Raw genomic sequence first — 19,859 nt, 5'->3', positions numbered from 1 at the left:
TGGCAGAGTTGGGATTTAAACCCAGTACACATGGTTTCAAAGAAAATACTCCCACCACTATGTGTAATAATAACAACAACACTTAATAAGTTATTTTTACAATTTTGAGGGTATTACAATTTGGATCCGTCCCAGACCAGGAAGTGGCATCCAACCATAGTGTCTGCCCTTCATCCCTGTCCATCATTGCTGGAGCTCTGAGCCCCTTTCCTAGGTTGTAATTTGGATGGAGACTACCCACCCCACCCTGTTTACAATGATGCCTGGGCTGCAACTGAGAGACCAGAGCTCGGTCTTTTGTCTCTCAAAGGCAGGCAAGTCATTTTAACCTCTCTGTGCCTCCATTTTGTCATCTTTAAAATGGAAGGCTCTCCAAGTGGGACAACTGAGTGATGGTTGCATGGAGAATACCCTTGTTTTGAGGAGTATTTAGGGGTGAAGTGGCATGACGTCTGCAACTGACTGAGATAGTTCAGGATTTAAAAAAACACTCTGTGTATATGTATGTGTGTAGATGTACACATGTGTAAATGAAGAGAGAGAGAAAGAGGCAAATGTGGCAGACTGCTGGTAATCAGTGAATTGTTCCATGAGGGGTACTCAGGTACTAATTGTACTATTTGTGCAACTTTTCTGAGCATTTGAAATGAAAAAAAAAAAAAAAAAGCATTATGTTAGGTCAACAAGATGAAATTTCATGTAGATGTTAGAATTAATGATTGGTATAGTCATTGAATTTTCTGGCATATGAAATGAAAGATTGGATATACATTTTAAGTCCATTCTCTTCTCAACTATGCAAAAAGTTCTTAAATATTTCTAACAATCAACTTGGCAAGCATAATGAAACTGCAAAATTTAACTCACACTACAACTTTGAACAGAAAAAAAAAATCATAGTATCTTCATTTCGTCTTTAATATAGTCACCTGACACTTTACTCATTCATTAACAGGAAAAAATAAAATAAAATTAAATATCTAACCTAAGTTACACAAAAAAATGGAAGGGTCAGGCTAGCTGATGTCTAAGGTTCCTTCCAGTTGTAAAATTCTGTGGGTGGCAATCAAGCAACGTGATTTAATGATGATCTACGTTAATCTCCTTGCCAGAGCCAAAATCATAGGGTATAGAAGGTGGAAGACTCAAGCATGCATGCGTATCTCATTCCAGGAAAATGAGGACCAGGCGGGAGCTGGAGCCCAAGGGGCCCAAGCCAGCCTCCCCTTCTGCCTTGGGCCCGAACAACAACAGCAGTCAACACCCTGCAACCGTGACCTTCAGCCCCGTTGACGTCCACGTGGAGACTCGGTGACCCCCCCCCACCTTGGTGCTATCTTGGCCACCATCCAAAGAGCCTTCTCCAGTCAAGACCCAGAAGCACATATCTCCTCTGGCAGCTTCACTATGAGTTCCTTCCGGTTGGGTCGACAAGGGGCATCTCATGCAAGTCTGGATGCTTCAGGCAACCCCCAACCCTGCCCTGCCCCGCCCCACCCTAGCTGTGTCCATGTCCCTGCTGCCACCCTTCCAAAAAGCTGTGGGACATTGTTTGTGCTCTGATGAGGTAGAGCTATGCCGGCAATCCACTGAAGTGGGTGTGGCTCTCTTGCCCAAACACAATTGCTAGACAGACAGCCCAGGAATCTTCTGGGCAGGAGTCAGGGGTCAGAGCATGCTCCCAAGAGTATCACCGCAGAGTCTGCCACTGCGGTCCTATAGGAATCAGTGCTGTAGCCACAGCTTTGCAGAGCAAAATACTCAATGCTGTTCATCGGGCACAGGGGAACTAACTTGAGCTAACTAAGCAAAAAACCAACCTGTTAATTTATAACTTGTTCCTGTACTAGATGACTGCTAGCTAGCTCATGACAACCAGTCAGCAGATTTCTCCGTCTTTAAGAAAGGTAATGGGGGGCGCCTGGGTGGCTCAGTCGTTAAGCGTCTGCCTTCGGCTCAGGTCATGATCCCAGGGTCCTGGGATCGAGTCCCACATCGGGCTCCCTGCTCAACAGGAAGCCTGCTTCTCCCTCTCCCACTCCCCCTGCTTGTGTTCCTGCTCTCGCTATCTCTCTCTCTGTCAAAAAAAAAAAAAAATTTTAATAAAAAAAAAAAGAAAGGTAATGGGAAAGACAATTCTTCTCGAAAGGTTTCTACTTCATTAGCAAAGAGTCAGAGGACAAGGAATAGGGTGACCTTGAGGATTGATGGCCTCTAGGGCAAAAGCTTATTGCGGTGTCCTCGGGCCTTGAATGAGCCAGGAGCGGGTCAGAGCCCGTCCTCTCCCTTTGGGGCTGGATTAAGCCTAACTCAGTCTCATTTCTTGGCTTCCCTCTGTTTGGATTCTGAGCAGTCCCCTCTCTCCAGGACACATCTTACCTCCAAGGACGAGTATTAGAGACGGATAAGATTACAACCCTGTTTATGTTACCTGTGTCCTTCCCGGTGACCTTGCAGAGATCCAGGGCACATGTAAAGCACCACGTTTGCAAACCATTTCTCTGTACGGAGCTGATCTCTTTGACTCCTTAGCCCAGAGAACAATCTATTGAGAGGGAAAGGATTTTGAAATTAAGAAGGCTTGCCTTCCAAGCCCTATCTCCTGGTCGTGTGGCCTTGGAAGAGTCACGTGAGCGCTCCATATTGGGTTTGCTAACCATAAGACTCACAGACTTGACTTTAATTAGTCAAGGACTTGGTAGGTAGAGCCGCTCGGGTGGTACCTGGCACTCAGCAAATGCTTAATTCATGAGAGCCAGCATTATTGTTACAGAATTTCTTCAATTGCAGGACTTATTTGTTCACATGTTAAATGATTCTGAAATCAGAATTTGTCTTAAAATTGATGGGTCCATTAATGTAGTATTTTTTTCCTCTCTCCAAAAGCTGTCATGTACCTTACAGTTGAAGGCATCTTGGAAACAAGGCAATAAATCTTTACTCTGTTACAGAAAGTGACACACTCTGACCTTTAACCTCAAATTCTAGGGGTCTCTTCCTCTTGGAGGCAGAAATCTCTTCTGAGGGGAAACTGAGGGTCAGGAAGGTAAGAAGGCTGACCCAGGGTCACAGAGCCATGTCATCCCACTATAAAAATGCTCGCTTGGATATGTCTGGAAAAATACTGGTAAATTCTTCCTGCCCAAACATCTTTTCTCCCTACTGTGTTTAAATATCCACCATGTACCAGGTACTTGGCAAGATGCTTTCACATAAATAAGCTCATCAGATATTTTTCCCAATAACCTTGGGAGGAATTATTTGTTCTGTTTGCAGGTGAGAATTGCAAATTCCAAGAGAAAGGTACTTGTCCACAGTCACACAGCTAGTTAAGTTGCAAAGATAAGACGCAAACCCACATTTTTGACTCCAAAGTCCCACTCTCCGTTGTACCACATTCTTCCCTAACATCCTGGCTCAAAGAACATGGATTCTTTCATGGGCCGAACAGGAGGAAGACCGGCTTGTCCATGTGTCTGAGCAGAGGTCAGGAGTCTGGCTTCCAAACTGACAGTAGGGGCAAAGCCACTTTGGTAGCCTCCTTTGGGCTCCCATGATCGAAGCCGAAGGACCCCTCTCTGAGCCCATCAAAGCTCTAAGGATTCCTGTTTCATTTCCCATAACCCTTATGCCCAAGGAGCAAGGGATAGAGTGCCATCCAACCAGGGAAAGCTATTTCCTGACGGACTCAAACCCCAAATAGATATGTTTCCCAAAAGTGTTCTGCTTTAAAAAATATATATGTATATATATATTTTTTGTTTGTTTGTTTGGAATGTTCCAGCCCAAAAACCAAACTCTTCTGCCCATACTGGAATCTTCCTGGAATTACTAGAGGAATTATCCCTTGTTATGTGTTCTTTTGCTCAATGAAAGCTTGGAAGTGGAGGAGGGGGGAGAGGCAGAGAGGTAAGGGGAGCCCAAGAAAGGGGTTTTAGTGTTTCGTTTTTTAGCTAAAGAAGATAACTCAATAAGCATCCTTTAAGGGCTCCTGTGTGCAAGTTGAAGTGCTACTAAACATATTGTCACGGTCCCCACTCTCAAGGAATCTGCCACCGGTCTCCTGGGACAGGGATCTTGCAACACAGTGGAGTACTTCATTTCTGACAGGTGCCTTTCCTAACTGAGCAGATGCCACCTTATTTGGCCACTGATTCGACAAAAGACATTAAACATCTAAAGAAAAATGTCCAGGGGCGCCTGGGTGGCTCAGTCGTTAAGCGTCTGCCTTAGGCTCAGGTCGTGATCCCAGGGTCCTGGGATCGAGTCCCACATCGGGCTCCCTGCTCCTTGGGAGCCTGCTTCTCCCTCTGCCTCTCTCTCTCTCTCATGAATAAATAAAATCTTAAAAAAAAAAAAAAAAAGAATAAATCCCTCAGGGAGAGACAGAATGAAATTAATAAAATAAAATGTGTGTCAGGGCGCCTGGGTGGCTCAGTCGTTAAGCGTCTGCCTTCGGCTCAGGTCGTGATCCCAGGGTCCTGGGATCGAGCCCCGCATCGGGCTCCCTGCTTGGCGGGAAGCCTGCTTCTCCCTCTCCCATTCTCCCTGCTTGTGTTCCCTCTCTCGCTGTCTCTCTCTCTGTCAAATAAATAAATAAAATCTTTAAAAAAAAAAAGTACAATCCAGGGTACCTGGGTGGCTCAGTCGTTAAGCGTCTGCCTTCCGCTCAGGTCGTGATCCCAGGGTCCTGGGATCGAGCCCCACATCGGGCTCCCTGCTCTGCGGGGAGCCTGCTTCTCCCTCTCCCACTCCCCCCTGCTTGTGTTCCCTCTCTCGCTGTGTCTCTCTCTGTCAAATAAATAAATACAATCTTAAAAAAAAAGAAAAATGTCTAAAAATAAAGAGACTTAAACATTCATTGAGTTGACTTCAGTTTAAGTTAGAGTTAACGAATACCTTTTCTAAGAATTTCCTTTCCCTAACAATGTAAATAGGGTCCTCCGGAGAAGCCTGAGGTGTTGCAAACACTGTATTCTCACTGCTAACGGGTGATGGGAAAGGTGGGCTGCCGGCAATGGGCCTTTCCATGAGTGAGAAAACCTGTCACCTTGATGAACTATCACAAAAGGAATCCCATTTCAGAGCCGGTCGTTAAACACCAGACGCGCTGATATGTCGAGGTTTGGGGACCTCTGGGAGTGAAGGAGACATTAGAATGCAACCCAAGTCACCAATAATGAAGTTTACCGTAACTGAGCTCCTCGTATGTTCTAGGTGTATGATGGGTCTTTGCTACCCACCAGCTCCTCAAACCGTTACAACCCCCACGTGTAGGAGCCATCGCTATTTCTACTTTGGGAATGAGGAAACAGGCACGGGGAGGTAACACGTCATTGGGTAATGCAGTGGACAGGTGGCATTCTTGGGGTGGCCATTCTTGTGTTTGGGGAGTCTGCTACTTAAGAAGCAAGACCACCTCTTGCTATCAAAGCTGAAAAGGACAGACACTCATCTTCCTGGAGTCCCTTGCTGCTAGGGCGAGGGCAGAGGACCGAGGCCCTGCCGATCAGGCACCCCTACTGGGGACTCTGAAGCCAGAAGTTGGTAACATCAGGGGATAGGAACGGTGCAGAATACGCTCGGGTGGCAGAAAGGTGGCTCACTGCCTTTCGAGAGGCAGCCACAGCAGGGTCTCCAGCAGCACGGCAGGCCCATTCCTGAGTCCAGCCCTGGATCCGCGGAGTTGGCTATGCGAGCTCAGTTTGACGGCAACAGCCGTGGGGTCTGGACCCAACTGGCTCTTTAGTGTGGTTTTAGGCACCATATATGACAGCAAAACACTGAGCCTTCTGGAAATTCCAGCAACTACCTCGTTCCATTTTCTGCTTCAATCAGCAGTCACTTCCTGCTGCCAGTACCTAGGGGCTATGTGCCTGTGGGGGCCTTGCTCATGGCCGCCCACCTCGGAAGTGGCTGGCACGGGAACCCGGGTCTCCAAAGCTCTCGCTCCGTCCTCACACATGCTGCTGGCTGACGCTAAGTGATCAAGGGATCCACAAAGTGCTATGGAATCAGACAGAAGCTGGAGTGGCCTCCAATGACGTGTATCTCAGAGACTTTGTGAATGTTAATGAGGAAGTATTTTAAAAGGACCTGGAAGAATGGGGAGGATTTTTTTTAAGTAAAGTCTTCTTTTTTTTTTTTTAAAGATTTTATTTATTTATTTGACAGAGAGAGTATGAGAGACAGAGAGCACGAGAGGGGGGAGGGTCAGAGGGAGAAGCAGACTCCCTGCCGAGCAGGGAGCCCGATGCGGGACTCGATCCTGGGACTCCAGGATCATGACCTGAGCCGAAGGCAGTCGCTTAACCGACTGAGCCACCCAGGCGCCCCTAAGTAAAGTCTTCTATTGGAGTACAACACACACACAAATATGTGTGCAGTTTGCAAAATGTTCACAAACCGAGCTCACTTGTGTAACCAGTATGAAGGTGAAGAAAGGGCATTACCAGCATCCTAAAAGCTCCTTTCCTCCCCCTTCCCTCCTCATGTCCCACAAAAGGTAACCAGCGTCCTGACTTCTACCTCCCTAGAACACTTTTATCTGGAAGTAGAATCGTGTGTGAACTCTTTTGCTTCTGGTTTCTGTCGCACAACATGGCATTTGTAATATTTGTTCATATTGTCACATGTAGTAGAAGATCATTCACGCTCATTGTGGTCATCTTCGTCACGTGATGCATTTTGTTTATCCACTCTACTGTTTGATGCACATAAAAGTTGTTCCCAGTTTGGGTCTGTAACAGGTAGGACTGCTAAGTACAGTTCGGTGGCTCAGTTGGTTGGACGACTGCCTTCGGCTCGGGTCATGATCCTGGAGTCCCGGGATCGAGTCCTGCGTCGGGCTCCCCGCTCAGTGGGGAGTCTGCTTCTCCCTCTGACCTTCCCCCATCTCATGCTCTCTCTCTTTCAAATAAATAGATAAAAATCTTTAAAAAAAAAAAAAAAAAGAACAGTTTGGTGGTCATGTACGTATTTCTGTGGGGAACATTACCAGTTGAGGAATATACAGAGTATATGGATATAGGCCTTCGTCAGCAGGGCCAAATGGAGTGGCACCAACTTGCATCCGCCGCCCCCCCAGTAGCATAAGGGAGTTCATCTTGCTCTACATTCTTCACTGACACTAGGGTATTTTCAGAATCTTGAATTTCAGTCATTCTGATGTGCCCACAGTGGTCTCTCACGATGGTTTTAATTGAATTCCCTGATGATTAGTGGAACTGGTCCCTTTCTCGTATGTTTTTTTCTTTTGTTTTTAAAGATTTTATTTATTTATTTGAGAGAGGGAACATGAGCGGGAGGGGGAGGGGCAGAGGGAAAGGGAGAAGCAGACTCCCCGCTGAGCAGGGAGCCCTACACGGGGCTCGATTCCAGGACCCTGAGATCATGAGCTGAGCCAAAGGCAGACACTTAACCGACTGAGCCACCCAGGTGCCCCTCCCTTTTTGTATGTTTATTGGCCCTTTAATCTTATCTTTTGTAAAGTTACTTTTCCATTTGTCCCTTTTTTTGGTTTTGGTTGTCTTCCTTTTTCATTTTTGACTTGTAGGAGTTTTATATACATTCTGGATATGTCTTTTGTCTTTGTTATCCTGTGGCTTATCTTTATTTTAATAACAGCTTTATTGAGATATAATTTACATGACATCAGGTTTACCCTTTAAAAATATACAAGTCAGTGGTTGTTAGTACACGCATGGAGCTGTGCATCCATCACCACTAATCAAATTCCAGAATATTTTCATCACCCCCAAAAGAAACTCCATACCCATTAGCAGATACTTCCCATAGCCATCCCCCTCCCCAGACCCTGACAACCACTAATTTACGTTTTGCCTATGGATTTTCCTATTCTGGACATTTCATATTAATGGAGTCAGACAATATGTGGCCTTTTATGACTGGTCCCTTTCACTTAGCGTAATGTTTTCAAGGTTCATCTATGTTGTAGCCTGAAATAATACTCCCTTCCTTCTTGTGGATGAATATCCTGCCATTATATGGCTATACCACAGTTTATCTAGCTGATGGACATTTGGATTGTTTCTACTTTTTTGCTATTATGAATAATGCTGTGGTGAACATTCATGTACAAGTTTGGTGTAGACATAAGTTTCAGTTCTCTTGGGCATGTACCTTAGTAATGGAATCACTGCATTATATGAGAACTCTGTGTAATCTGTTTTTTTTTTTTTTTAATTTAATTTGTCAGAGAGAGAGAGCACAAGCAGGGGAAGCTGCAGGCAGAGGGAGAAGTAGGCTCCCCAGGACCCCAGGATCATGACCTGAGCCAAAGGCAGACACTTAACCCACTGAGCCACCCAGGCATCCCTAACTCTGTGTAATCTTTTGAGAAAATGCCAAACGGTTTTCTGAAGTGGGGGGACCATTTTACATTTCCACTAGCAATATATGAGGGTTCCAACAGCTCCACATCCTTGCTAACATTTTATTGTCCATCTTTTTTATCACAGCCATATTTGTGGTTATATAATGGTATCTCATTATGATTTCTATTTGAATTTGCCTAGTGACTAATGATGTTGACTATCTTTGTATATGCAGATTGGCCATTTTATATCGCTTTTGAGGAAATGCCAATTCAAATCCTTTGCCCATTTTTAAAAAATTGGGTTATTTAGGTTCTTTTAAATTGTTATTATTGTTGACTTGTAAGAATTCTTTATATATTCTGGTTACAAGTCCCTTATCAGATATATGATCTGCAAATGTTTTCTCCCACTCTGTGGTTTGCCTTTTTACTTTCATTCACTTTCACATTTGCAGCACAAAGTTTTTCATTTTGTTGAAATTCAGTGTATCTATTTTTTTTCTTTTGTCACTTGTGCTTTTGGTATCATATTTAAGAAACCATTGCCTAATCCAAGATCATGAATGTTTACTCATATGTTTTCTTGTAAGAGTTTTATAGTTTTAGCTCTTACATTTACATATATGACCCAATTTGAAGTAATTTTTGTATATGGTGTGCGATAGGGATCCAATTTCATCTTTTGCATGTGGATATCCTATTGTCCCAGCATCATTTGTTGAAAAGACTATTTTAAATTGTCTTGGTACCCTTATCAAAAATTAATTGATCATAAATACAAGGATTTATTTCCAGACTCTGAATTCTAGTTCATTGATCTATATTTCTATTCTTATGCCACACTGTCTTGATATGTAGCAAGTTTCGGAATCTGGACATGTGAGTCCTCCAACTTTGTCCAGTCTTCTTTTTTTTTTTTTCTTGCTCAAAATATTTTGGCTATTCTGGGTCCCTTACATCTCTACATGAATTTTAGTACAAGCTTGTCACTTTTTCAAAAATGGCAGCTGAGATTTTGATAGGTACTACATTGTACTTACAGATCATTTTGGGGAATATTGCTATCTTAATAATAAGTTTTCTGATCCATGAACATGGAATGCCCTTCCATTTATTTTGGTCTTCTTTAATTTTTTTCAGTGAAATTTTGTAGTTTTCATTGTTTAAGTCTTACACTCTTTTTTAAAAATTTATTCCCAAGTGTTTTATTCTTTTTGATGCTATTATAAATAAAATTGTTTTCTTAATTTCCTTTTTAGGTTATAAATTCCTAGTGTGATTTTTGTGTGTTGACTGCATATCCCGCAACTTTGCTGAATTTGTTTATTAGCTCTGATAGTTTTTGTGTAAGATCTTTAGGGTTTCTACATATAAAATCATGTCATGTGACTAAGAGACCATTTCACCTCTTCCTTTACAATTTGGATGCTTTTTATCTCTTGTTCTTGCCTAACCGCTCTGGTTAGAACTTCCAGTACTATTTTGAATATAAATGTTAGGAGCAGACATCTTTGTCTTCTTCCTGATCTCAGGGGGAAAATAACCAGCCTTTCACCATTAAGTATGATGTTAGCCGTGTTGATAGCTGGCCTTTGTTACGTTGAGGAAATTTAGCTGTATTCCTAGTTTAAGTGTTCTTATCAAGAAAGGGCGTTGAATTTTGTCAAATGATTTTCTGCATCTATAAGATGATCATATTGTTTTTGTACTTTATTAATATGGTGTATATATATAGTATATACCATGTAGTATATATACTACATTGATAGATTTTCATTTGTTAAACCAACCTCCCCTCCATTGCTGGAATGAATTTCAGTCCTAGTATAAGATCCTTTTTATATGTTGCTAGATTTGTTTTGCAGTATTTTATTGAGGATTTTTGCACCTATCCTCTAAAAGATATTGGTCTATAATTTTCTTGTGATGTCTTTGTCTGTTTTGGTATCAGAGTAATACTGACCTCATAGAATGAGTTGGCAAGTTTCCTCTTTTTTTTTGAAAGGGTTGGTGTTAATTCTTTAAACATTTGGTAGAGGCTGACTCCCTTAGAGGAAGGCCCTGTGGCTGGGGCAGCCTTGATTGCCCGGCCAGGGATCCGAGCCGAACTGTCATCGTCAGAATGTCGGGCAAAGACCGAATTGAAATCTTTCCCTCGAGCATGGCACAGACCATCATGAAGCCTCGATTAAAAGCACAGACAGGTCAAAACCTCCTGAAGAAAAAATCTGATGCTATAACTCTTCGATTTCGACAGATCCTAAAGAAGATAATAGAGACTAAAATGTTGATGGGTGAAGTGATGAGAAGAGCTGCCTTTTCACTTGTTGAGGCCACGTTCACAGCAGGGGATTTCAGGACCACAGTTATCCAAAATGTAAATAAAGCCCAAGTGAAGATCCGAGCTAAGAAAGATAAACGTAGCAGGTGTTACTTTGCCAGTGTTTGAACATTATCATGAAGGAACTGACAGTCATGAACTGACTGGTTCAGCCCGAGGTGGGGAGCAGTTGGCGAAATTAAAGAGGAACTACGCCAAAGCAGTGGAGTTACTGGTGGAACTAGCTTCGCTTCAGACTTCCTTTGTTACTTTGGATGAAGCCATTGAGATAACCAACAGGGGTGGTTATCCCTTGCTCGTATCTTCACAGAGCTGGATGAGAGAGAGCAAGAAGAGTTCTATAGAATAAAGAAAATACAGGAGAAGAAAAAGATTCTCAAGGAAAAATCTGAGAAGGACTTGGAACAACGGGGGCAGCTGGTGAGGTGATGGAGCCTGCTAATCTTTTGGCTGAAGAGAAGGACGAGGATCTTCTGTTTGAATAATCTTTCCTGCTCTGGTTCTTTCATAAGCCCTAACATGGCACCATTTTAATTCACGGTGTGTAGGTTTGGTACGTGTGGCTATTTATTTTTTGGCCTAAGATTTCACTGGTGGTAAAATTTCCCTGGATGTGGGCGCCTGGGTGGCTCAGTTGGTTAAGCGACTGCCTTCGGCTCAGGTCATGATCCTGGAGTCCCGGGATCGAGTCCCACATCAGGCTCCCTGCTCAGCAGGGAGTCTGCTTCTCCCTCTGACCCTCCTCCCTCTCATGCTCTCTGTCTCATTCTCTCTCTCGCAAATAAATAAAAAAAAATTAAAAAAAAAATTTTCCCTGGATGTTGGTTATGGGACTACCTTTGCAAAATCCTAATTCAGCAACCATTTAGTGCCTGAGATTTGTAGCCCCTGCCCAGGAACCTGTAGAATTTATTCAGCAGAAGCAGTACCCTGCTCCATGTACATCTGTTCAAGTGATCTGCTTACCAAGCATATTAGGAAATCCCCCTTAGGAAACAGCAGTGGCCTCAGGTCAGCTATGGCCGTGGCCGCCTGTGTTCCCACCTGCTCCGACATCGTGGCCCTGTTGTCTGGGATCTCTGCGGCCATCCTGTGGAACCCTGGTACTTCTCCCCAGCTTTATGAAACCTTCACTATTTGCCTTGCATGACAGGTCTCTGTCCTGTCTGTCATGGGAGTTCTGCCAATTTGAATGTGATTATGGTATAAACAGTAAAATGATTTAAAAATGAAAAAAAATAAAAATAAAAATAAAAAAATAAACATTTGGTAGAATTTACCAGTGAAACCATCTGATTATTTGGGTCTGGGCTTTTCTATGTTGAAAGATTTTTTTTTTTTTTAAGATTTTATTTATTTATTTGAGAGAGAGAGAATGAGAAACAGAGAGCATGAGAGGGAGGAAGGTCAGAGGGAGAAGCAGACTCCCCGCCAAGCAGGGAGCCCGATGCGGGACTCGATCCCGGGACTCCAGGATGATGACCTGAGCCGAAGGCAGTTGCTTAACCAACTGAGCCACCCAGGCGCCCTGTTGAAAGATTTTTTTTTAATTGCTATTACTAATTCAGTCACCTTACTTGTTGTAGATCTATTCAGATTTTATATTTCTTCTTCAGTCAGTTTTGGTAATTTGTGGCTTTTTAGGAATTTGTCCATTCCATGTAGGTTAGCTAGTTTGTTGGCATACAATTTTTTGTAGTATTTTAATTCTTTTTATTTCTGAAAGATCAATAATGATGTTTCCTCTTTCATTTCTGATTTAGTAATTTGAGTATTTCTCTCTTTTTTTCTTGATCAGTTCAGTTAAAGGTTTGTTATTTTTATTAATTGTTACAAAGAACCAACTTTTGGTTTCATTGATTTTCTCTATTATTTCTCTATTGTGTCTGCCTTTCTAAATCTCTTAATGGTGTGTTTTAATGAAAATAACTTTTTAACCTGAATGGTAATTTACCAGTGTTCTCCTTTATAATTAGTGCTTTTTGTATCCTGTTTAAGAAATCTTTGCCTACCTAAAGGTTTTGAAGATTTTTCTCATATGTTTTCTTCCAAAAGTCTCATTATTTTACTTTTCATATTTAAATATACAATCCATCTGAAATTGATTTTGGTGTGTGTGCAAGGTGGGGTCAAGATTCCTTTCTTCCATATAGCCATCCTATTGATCCGGAACCATTTTTTGAAAAGATCATTCTTTCCTGCAGTGTCAACTTTCTTATGAATCCAGTGACTGAATATGGGTGGTTTGGGTAGAAATTTTATAGACCAAGAATGGTGGCAAAAACAGGTCAGGTCGGGGAAAGAAAAGCAAGAATAAAACTTGGGAGTCAAGGCAGACTGTTCAGTTCACTTGCTCTTTCTTGCTTGCTTACATTCATGAGTGCATCCCAGGCCCTGGAGACACAGTACTGAGAGAGATGGATATGATCCCTGACCTCACAGAACTTATTGTGTAGCAGGGAAGACAAACAAGTCAATGACTACAATTTACATTATTATTTTTTACGTTATTATTTGCCAATGACTACAATTTAGAGCAATTATATTTGTGATAGGAGGAACTTCAGGGTTTTATATAAGCCTCTTACTGGAGGGCCTAGTTCAGTCCAGAGGTTGGTAGGTAGGAAAAAAAGCTCCCCAGAAGAAATAACAAGTAAACTAAGAGTGAAAGATTGAATTGGAGTAAATCAGGGGAAGAGTAAGAGGATAGGAAAAGAGATAGGAAGAGAATCATCCAAGGCAGCCGTGGGAGATAGGGGGCAGGGGGAGGGAAGAGAAGAGAGGCTCTAGTATGAAGGATCTTTAAATGCTTGGTTATTTTAAAGGCAGCGGGGAGCCTTTGAGGGTGCTTGAGCATCGAAGTGACAAGATCAGATCTGTGCTTTCAGGAGACTAATCCTGCTACAGTGTGCAGAATGGATTGGCGTGGGAGAGACTGGAGGCTGGGAGAACAATTTAGAGTCCATTGCAAGAAGTTAACAGGAGCATCTGTTATCTGTTAGTTTTTAAATGCCTTTTCTAAATAGCCCTCTAATTGTAAAGTTTTGTTCTTTTCCCTTTTTAAAGTAGCTATTTGTGGGTGTGCAGTAACCCAACAAAAATGTCTCCAGGAATTGCCCCAGGCCCACTGGGTGGGAGCGCACAGCAGGCGCATTGTGTCAGCTCTGTAGCCTTTTGTCCTATGACACCCATTCCCTGCACAGAACATTTCCTGGCAAAGAAGCAAACGGCTGCAGTTCATCAGATACTACAGTCCCGGACTCTGACCGTCAGCCCTCCATTTGGGAGAAGCAGGTAGAAACAAGACTGACCTTCAGGTCTCTAGTGAAGTGAAACCCTCTGTCTGCTGACAGCCCAAGGTCCCTTCCCTGCTCAAAACCTCCTCTTGAATGAATTTTGCCGGGGCCCCTGGTGCTCTTAGAAAAGTGCTGTGATGCCTTAATTGATCTCAAAGAAATGTAACAGCCCATTTATTCATTCTCTCCAGCTTTCCAGTTCTTGCCTTGGGAGGCACATGGGAGTAAAAGAGATGAAAAAAATATTAATGTATGGGTATTCACAACTTTGTGTGGGTTTGGTTTTGTTTTGGTTTTTTAAAGATTTTATTTTTAAGGAATCTCTATACCCAGCACGAGGCTCGAACTCACAACCCGGAGATCAAGAGCCGCATGCTCCACCGACTGAGCCAGCCAGATGCCCCAAGTATTCTTGACTTTGAATCAAGCAGTTTGCTCTTCATAGTAAAGATCAGAGGGGAGAAGAGGGTGATGTTTGTTTTGTTCTGTTTGTCTACTTCTCCCCTCTGGCTGGCCCCCAGCAGAAATCATCCTACCAGTCTCTTTAATTCATAGCACGCTCTCATCTTTGACCACATAGAGCCCACTCTTATTTCATCTTTTCCACTTCACCCTGAATCCCCACTGCCACTCTTCTTCTCTGCCATAGACACTTAATTTATTTAATTTGTCTCATATTAAAGTCAAACAAAGGTAAGCTTTCCGTGGACCACATAGGCCCCTTCAGGCACTGTGCCACCTCTCTGTTTTCCTCAACAGCAAAGCTCTTCCAAAGTGCTGTCTCGGGAACAGCCTTGGGAACACTGTGGCTGGGGACAGAATGGAATGGAGGAGCAGCCCATAGAAGTGGACAGGGGGCATGAGTGGAGAGAAGCAGATCCCACAGAGGTATAGAGCCAAGTGTCAGATGGAGTCACTGTTTCTGTCCCTCTGGTCAGCTGGATGGCCAGAGGTCTGGGGGCCCCGACTGGGTGGCTGTGGGACTGCTGACTTGGGTGGTCTCGGGGCTGCTGGTGACCAGACACAGGGGTCATGGTGACCTGCACGAACACTTCCATGGCCACCGTCATGGGCACTCTTGATGGATTTCCACCAAGAACACAGCCATGCCCATGGCCATGGCCACACTCATGACATACCCATAGCTGCAACCATGGACCTTCACATGAGGATTTGCACCGCAGCCATAGCCATGACCACTCCTATCATAGCCCTACCACAGAAGATGTGAACATGACCCTGAGCACAGCCATAGAACCCATGGGGAGTCTACCACTCCAGGCATCAAGCAGGATCTGGACACTGTGGCTCTCTGGACCTGTGCCCTGGGGTCACAGTGCCCATGTCCACAACTCCTCTTCCTTCTCCCTGAAGAGTCCACATCCCTGGGTCCACACTCCCCTCCAGATCTAGTTCAGTTTTGCCTAGGGTGGATTCCTGGAAGATGCCTTCTTGCACCTTGTCCCTCCTGCCCTGGAACTTGGTTTTCACCTTATTCTCTCTGGAGCACCATGGGAGGGCCCCGCTCTGTTGTGGAACTGTGGTCGCTCGGAGGAACTGTCACCTCTCTTGTGGTAGAGAAATTCGTGAGATAGGTAGCAGGAGGATATGCACACATTCGGGGTTACACATGGAAGTCGCAGGTTGGAAGACAGGAGCATCCTTCGAAGGAGAAGCAAAGTGCAGAGGAAAAAGAAAAAAGGAAGTGGGATGGGGGGAGGAGGAGAGAGGGAGAGGGGGTATCACCATTGCGTTCACTTCTGGAAGTGCTGGGACTGCTGGATCAAGTTGTCATGATGGTGCCCCAAACCTCCAGCCTCTGACTCCTCCAGGTAAGGAGCGTGTCCAGGTTGTGGAGGGACATCTGCCCAAAGAAGGAGTTGTATACTAGGGAAGGGGGTACTTCGGCATGAGGACCATCCATGTTGGGCAGTCTTACAGGTGCTGTACCAGTGAGAATGAGGGGTCAGAGGGACTGTGTTGTTGTGTTTGGGGGGCAAGGGACCATGAAGAGGTTTGGAGAGAGAAGGGTGATGGAAGCGTACCCCATGTCCCCACCCCGCCATCGCCCCCCCCGCCCCCCGTTCTCAGAGGACCAAGCTGCCACTCACAGGCTTCTCCGAGGTCTGCCCCCTGTCCCACTGGTTGGTGGCAGCTTCTGGGGAGACCGGAGCCCTGGATAGAGGGGGGAGCAGGAGGAGGGAGGATAAACATCAATTAAACATCAACCACGCGTCCTGATTTGGGAGTGACAGGGAGGAGGGGAGTTAGTTGCTAATCTCACGGCCTGATTTTGTTGTTGTTGTTTCTGTTTTAGATCTCTCCTTGAATCAAGGGAGTGGCTAGTAGAAATCAGATCCACAGATCTTCTGTCCACAAAACATTTAAACAAAACAAAAAAGTCCTGTCTCTACTTGTTCTCCCACTTCTCTTACCTGGTCTCTCTAGAGCCTTCTCCAGGGAGGCCTTCAACACATCACTGCACGAAATTATCCTTTCCAGATCAGCTCCATCCTCCTTGCACATCTCTTCCACATGCAGCAGAACTGGGCATGGCCTACCACTCCTTCCTGCTGGCCCCCAGGACACCGCCCCCCCCCGCCCCGGTTCTCTTCTGACTTCAGTGACCATTCCTTCTCGGTCTCTTTTGCTGGCTCCTCATCACCTTCCCTACTTTTAAATAACAAGCACCTCAGGGCTTGGTCTCAGACTTCTTTGCCATCAGTGCTCACTCTCTTGGTGACTTCATCTAATCCCATGATTTAAGTACTACCGTATGCTGCAATTCCCAAATGAGTATCATCCGACCTCTCCCCAAATTGTAGACCTAAATGGCCAACAGACCATGTGACAGCTCCACTTGGGTGTCTAACGGGCATCTCAAACAGCCCACAGCACACTCTTGCTTTTTCCACCTAAAGCTACTCCTCCCCAGTCTTTCCACCCAGTGACAAGCAACTCCGTTCTCCCAGTTGTTCAGGCCCAAATCCTCAGCCATCTTTGATTCTTCTATTTCCCTCATACCCACCCATTAGTAAATTGTCTGCTCTATTTTTTTTTAAAGATTTTATTTATTTATTAGAGAGAGCACAAGTGGGGGGAGTGGCAGGCAGAGGGTGAGGAAGAAGCAGGCCCCCCGGCTGAGCAGGGAGCCCCATGCAGGGCTCGTTTCCAGGACCCTGGGATCATGACCTGAGCCAAAAGCAGATGATTAACCGACCCAGGCGCCCCAGTCTGCTCTATTTTTAAATTGTGTATCTTTTCCCACTTTGCAGCTTGTCTTTTTCCTCCCTTTGTGGTATCTTTTGATGAACAAACTGTAGTCAAATTTATCTTGAGTTAGCACTTTAAAAAATATCTTGTTTAAAGAAGTATTCCCTATCCCTAGTCCTTAAAGATAATCTCCTAAAGCTTTTGTTTCGTTTTGTTTTGTTTTCCTCTTTTAGCCTTTGATATCTTTTCCACAACATTATTCTACACCACCATCACCTCTGTCCTGGATACCTCTAACAGCCTTCTCCCTGCTCTCCCAGCTTCTAGTCTTGCCTCTGCACAGTAACCAGGGCGATCCTTTAAAAATAAGCTGGATCATTTCACTCCCCTGCTAAAAAGCCTCTAATGGATTCTCATTTCATTCCAAGCAGAATCTCGGCCATCATCGCCTCTCTCACTTCCTGCAACTCTCTCTCTCACTCCACTCTAGCCACATATTGATCTCCTTAATGTTTCTAAGACATGCCAAACACACGCCCACCTCAGGACCTTTGCACCTACTGTTCTCTTTGCCTGGAATTCTCTTCCTCCACATAGCCACAGTCTTGCTCCTCCTCCTAAAGTAGGCTCAAAGGTCACCTTATCAGAGAGGACATCCATGGCCACCCTTTGTAAAACAGCACATCTTGCTCATCAACAATCTCCATCTCGCATTCTTCATTTACATTTAATTATCTATCTTCTTCTAAGAGAATATAAGTTCCACAAAGACCAGAATTCTGTTTTGTTTGCTGCTGTATTCCCAATGTCGAGTGGTGACTTGCATAATAAATAATGAAAGAATACTTAATGGATACATGATTGAATGAATGAATGTGTCTTGAAAAATACACAATCATCTTTTAAGGATAAATGTTTTGAATTTACATAAGTTTTACATAAATGTGATATATTCTGTTTCTTACTTTTATCACTAATTGTATTTTTTTAAAGATCTAGCCATATTGGGGCACCTGAGTGGCTCAGCTGTTAAGCGTCTGCCTTGGGCTCAGGTCATGATCCCAGGGTCCTGGGATCGAGCCCCGCATCGGGCTCCCTGCTCCGCAGGAAGCCTGCTTCTCCCTCTCCCACTCCCCTGCTTGTGTTCCCTCTCTTGCTGTGTCTCTCTCTGTCAAATAAATAAAATCTTTTAAATAAATAAATAAATAAATAAATAAATAAATAAATAAATAAAGATCTAGCCATATTACTGAATATAAATCCAGTTTATTATTTCTGACCACTGCATAGTGTTCATCATGTGCCATATTTTTCTCACCCATGTCCTTAATGGCAGATAGAGTTTGCCTCCAGCTCCAACTACATATATAAAATGAAAGAGACTCTCAAGGGATGTTTGGGTGGCTCAGTGGGTTTAACGGCTGCCTTTGGCTTAGGTCATGATCCTAGGGTCCTGGGATCAAGTCCTGCATCAGGCTCCTTGCTCAGCGGGGAGCCTGCTTCTCCCTCTGCCTGCAGCTCCCCCTGCTTAGGCTCACTCCCTCTCTGATTAAAAAAGAAAGAAAGAAACTCTTAAATATATACCCTTGCTGATCTGTATGTGAGGGCTTTTTGGTATTTGGGTGGGGGTGAGGAGGAAGTTTTATACGCCCTGGAGTAGAATTGCTGAGTCATAGGACATAGATACAGCTAATTTGACTAAGTATAGCCTAGAGGACTTCCTGGGGAAAAAGCACACATAATTCATACCTCTATCAGCAATTAGTGGAAAATCCTGTTTCCTCCATACCCTTACTGACCCTGTGAATTACCTTGAGTTTCTAATTTTTGGCAATATTATGGATATAAAATATTTTCTAACTGTTGCTTGAGTTTGGATTTCTCTGATTGCCATGAAGGAACACTTAGAGTTTTAGTATTAGAATCTGTAACATTTCAGGGTTTTTTTTGGGGGGGTAAGATCACAATTTTTTAGACACCAATAAAATTTATTAAGTCGTTTATTCACCTTTACCCTCCATATTTCATTGCTTTCTTTTTTTTTTTTTTAATTTATTATTTATTTGACAGAGAGAGAGACAGCGAGAGAGGGAACACAAGCAGGGGGATTGGGAGAGGGAGAAGCAGGCTTCCCGCGGAGCAGGGAGCCCGATGCGGGGCTCGATCCCAGGACTCCGGGATCATGACCTGAGCCGAAGGCAGACGCTTAATGACTAAGCCACCCAGGCGCCCCTCATTGCTTTCTTCTGGATTCAATTCTCTTCCTTAGGAGTGATTTCAAAGAAGGCCTTTATGTGGCAATATTTCTGAGGCTTTGAATAAACATTTACTTCACTCTAGTATTTAAATGACAGTATAACTAGAGATAAAATTCTGGTTTCAAAGTTCTTTTCCTCCAACACTTTGGATTGTCTTTTTGCATACCTGCCGCTAAGAAGTTCTTTTGTCTACAATTTAACCATATTGCCAGGAGTTTTTCTTTCCCCCCATTCTTTGTTATATTTGTAAAATACCAAATAAGGTATGTCACATTTTTAAAAAATGGCTCTACACACACTCTACAACTCAAGAGTTGGAGCATTACCAATCCTGTTTAATAATTTACCTCTGTGCTCTCTCCGTATCTCAACCTCCATTCTGATCCCCAGGGGGAACCACTTTCCTGAATGTT

At 43.8% G+C, this 19,859-nt stretch overlaps 1 protein-coding gene and 1 pseudogene across 2 annotated transcripts in view; both read left to right on the top strand.

Annotated features, from left to right (window-relative positions):
* Nucleotides 1-1,966, top strand: part of NCMAP (non-compact myelin associated protein) — a 40,468-nt gene extending 38,502 nt beyond the window's left edge. For both annotated transcript variants that reach the window (XM_035019478.1, XM_035019477.1), the window contains exon 4: nt 1,174-1,966. In XM_035019478.1, the coding sequence (XP_034875369.1) occupies nt 1,174-1,315 (142 nt within the window). In that variant the 3' untranslated portion in view covers nt 1,316-1,966. The remainder of the gene's footprint in view (nt 1-1,173) is intronic.
* An 8,404-nt stretch (nt 1,967-10,370) lies between these two features.
* On the top strand, nt 10,371-11,164 carry LOC118020300 (annotated as a pseudogene).
* The last annotated feature ends 8,695 nt before the right edge of the window (nt 11,165-19,859 follow it).

This window comes from Mirounga leonina, unplaced genomic scaffold, assembly GCF_011800145.1.
Source record: "Mirounga leonina isolate KUSES-001 unplaced genomic scaffold, KU_Mleo_1.0 Mir_173, whole genome shotgun sequence".
Classification (NCBI taxonomy): domain Eukaryota; kingdom Metazoa; phylum Chordata; class Mammalia; order Carnivora; family Phocidae; genus Mirounga; species Mirounga leonina.
The sequence above is the reverse complement of the archived record's forward strand: the minus strand, read 5'-3'. Positions and strand labels throughout refer to the sequence as shown.